This window comes from Fonticula alba, assembly GCF_000388065.1.
Source record: "Fonticula alba strain ATCC 38817 unplaced genomic scaffold supercont2.4, whole genome shotgun sequence".
NCBI classification, from domain to species: Eukaryota; order Rotosphaerida; family Fonticulaceae; genus Fonticula; species Fonticula alba.
Genome location: NW_009242974.1, coordinates 1,074,097 through 1,075,107, shown reverse-complemented (window position 1 = coordinate 1,075,107; position 1,011 = coordinate 1,074,097). Strand labels below are relative to the sequence as shown.

Sequence of the window (1,011 nt, the reverse complement as noted above, 5' to 3'; positions counted from 1 at the left end):
GGGGGGGGGAGGGGAGAAAGGTGGAGATGGGCACATGTTTGGGGTGTCAGAAAGGGCAGCTCGCAAGGTCACGAAGGGGAGTGGCCAAAAGAGGGAGGAGATCCGGCCTTTGGCTGGCGCAGGTTGCGGACGCACAACGCCCCCCAGCTGGCCAAGGCCATCTTTGAGGATCCAATTCAGCGTGGCCGCCAATGGCAAGACCGCGTCCTGTGGGATGTCGATGGCATTCGTGCTGCCGGTCAGGCCCATGGCAAAGAGAAGTGCCTGCATCGAGAGCACTGTCACAGGTGGGCCGAGTGCCCATGGCCAGGCAGGAAAGCATGTCAATCGGCAAACAGTGCCAACATGTGTGTGTGTGTGTGTGTGCGTGTGTGCGTGCGTGTGCGTGTGTAAGTGAGTGAGTGTGTATGCGCGAGCAGAGGAGGGCGGCGAGGCGCACCGCCCGTGGCGGCACTGGCAACTGTGTGGCCAAACTGCCAGCTACTAAACTCCCAATAGAAGGGAGCCAGGCCTTGGGGATATGCCTCGGGCAGCAGCAAGCGCCGTAGGGTGCGCATCGACCTGGCCGACCATTCGTCCGGCCGGAGCAGAGCCCGGCGACCGGGCAGGTCATTGACATTAACCGGGGCCATGCTGCCACATGGGGCCCGGGCGGCTGGTTGGCCGCCGGAAAAGCGCGCCTGGCGCACGGTCACCGGCTGCTCGGGCAAGCCGGTCGGCGCCGACGGCGGCGTCGGTGCCAGTGAGGCGAGGGCACGCGCGGCTACCGGCCGAATGTCGGCAAGGCGCACCGCGCGGCCAGCCAGCAACATCATACTGACCTCGGGGGGGGGAGGGGGGGGGGGGGGGGGGGGGGGCTAGTGTCATGCTGGAGAGGGGCCCGGGGGGAGCCCCGGTGTGTGGAGCCCACCCCACCAAGGCACGACCATGCGCCGGGCTCGGGGGCCTCCCATCACCAAAGGAGGCTGTCACGGCCTGTGGAAGGGGGCGGGGACGGTACACCCCGACGTC

The 1,011-nt window shown here is 67.3% G+C and overlaps 1 protein-coding gene across 2 annotated transcripts in view; it reads right to left on the bottom strand.

Annotated features, from left to right (window-relative positions):
• Positions 1 to 824, bottom strand: part of H696_02766 — a 2,749-nt gene extending 1,925 nt beyond the window's left edge. Inside the window, exons 1-2 of one of the 2 annotated variants that reach the window (XM_009496664.1) lie at positions 440 to 824; positions 136 to 278 (exon numbers count right to left, since the gene is read on the bottom strand). In XM_009496664.1, the coding sequence (XP_009494939.1) occupies positions 136 to 278; positions 440 to 815 (519 nt within the window). In that variant the 5' untranslated portion in view covers positions 816 to 824. Of the gene's footprint in view, positions 1 to 135; positions 367 to 439 lie in introns of those variants that run through there. The other variant, XM_009496665.1, reaches the window with a different exon arrangement.
• Between the last annotated feature and the right edge of the window lie 187 nt (positions 825 to 1,011).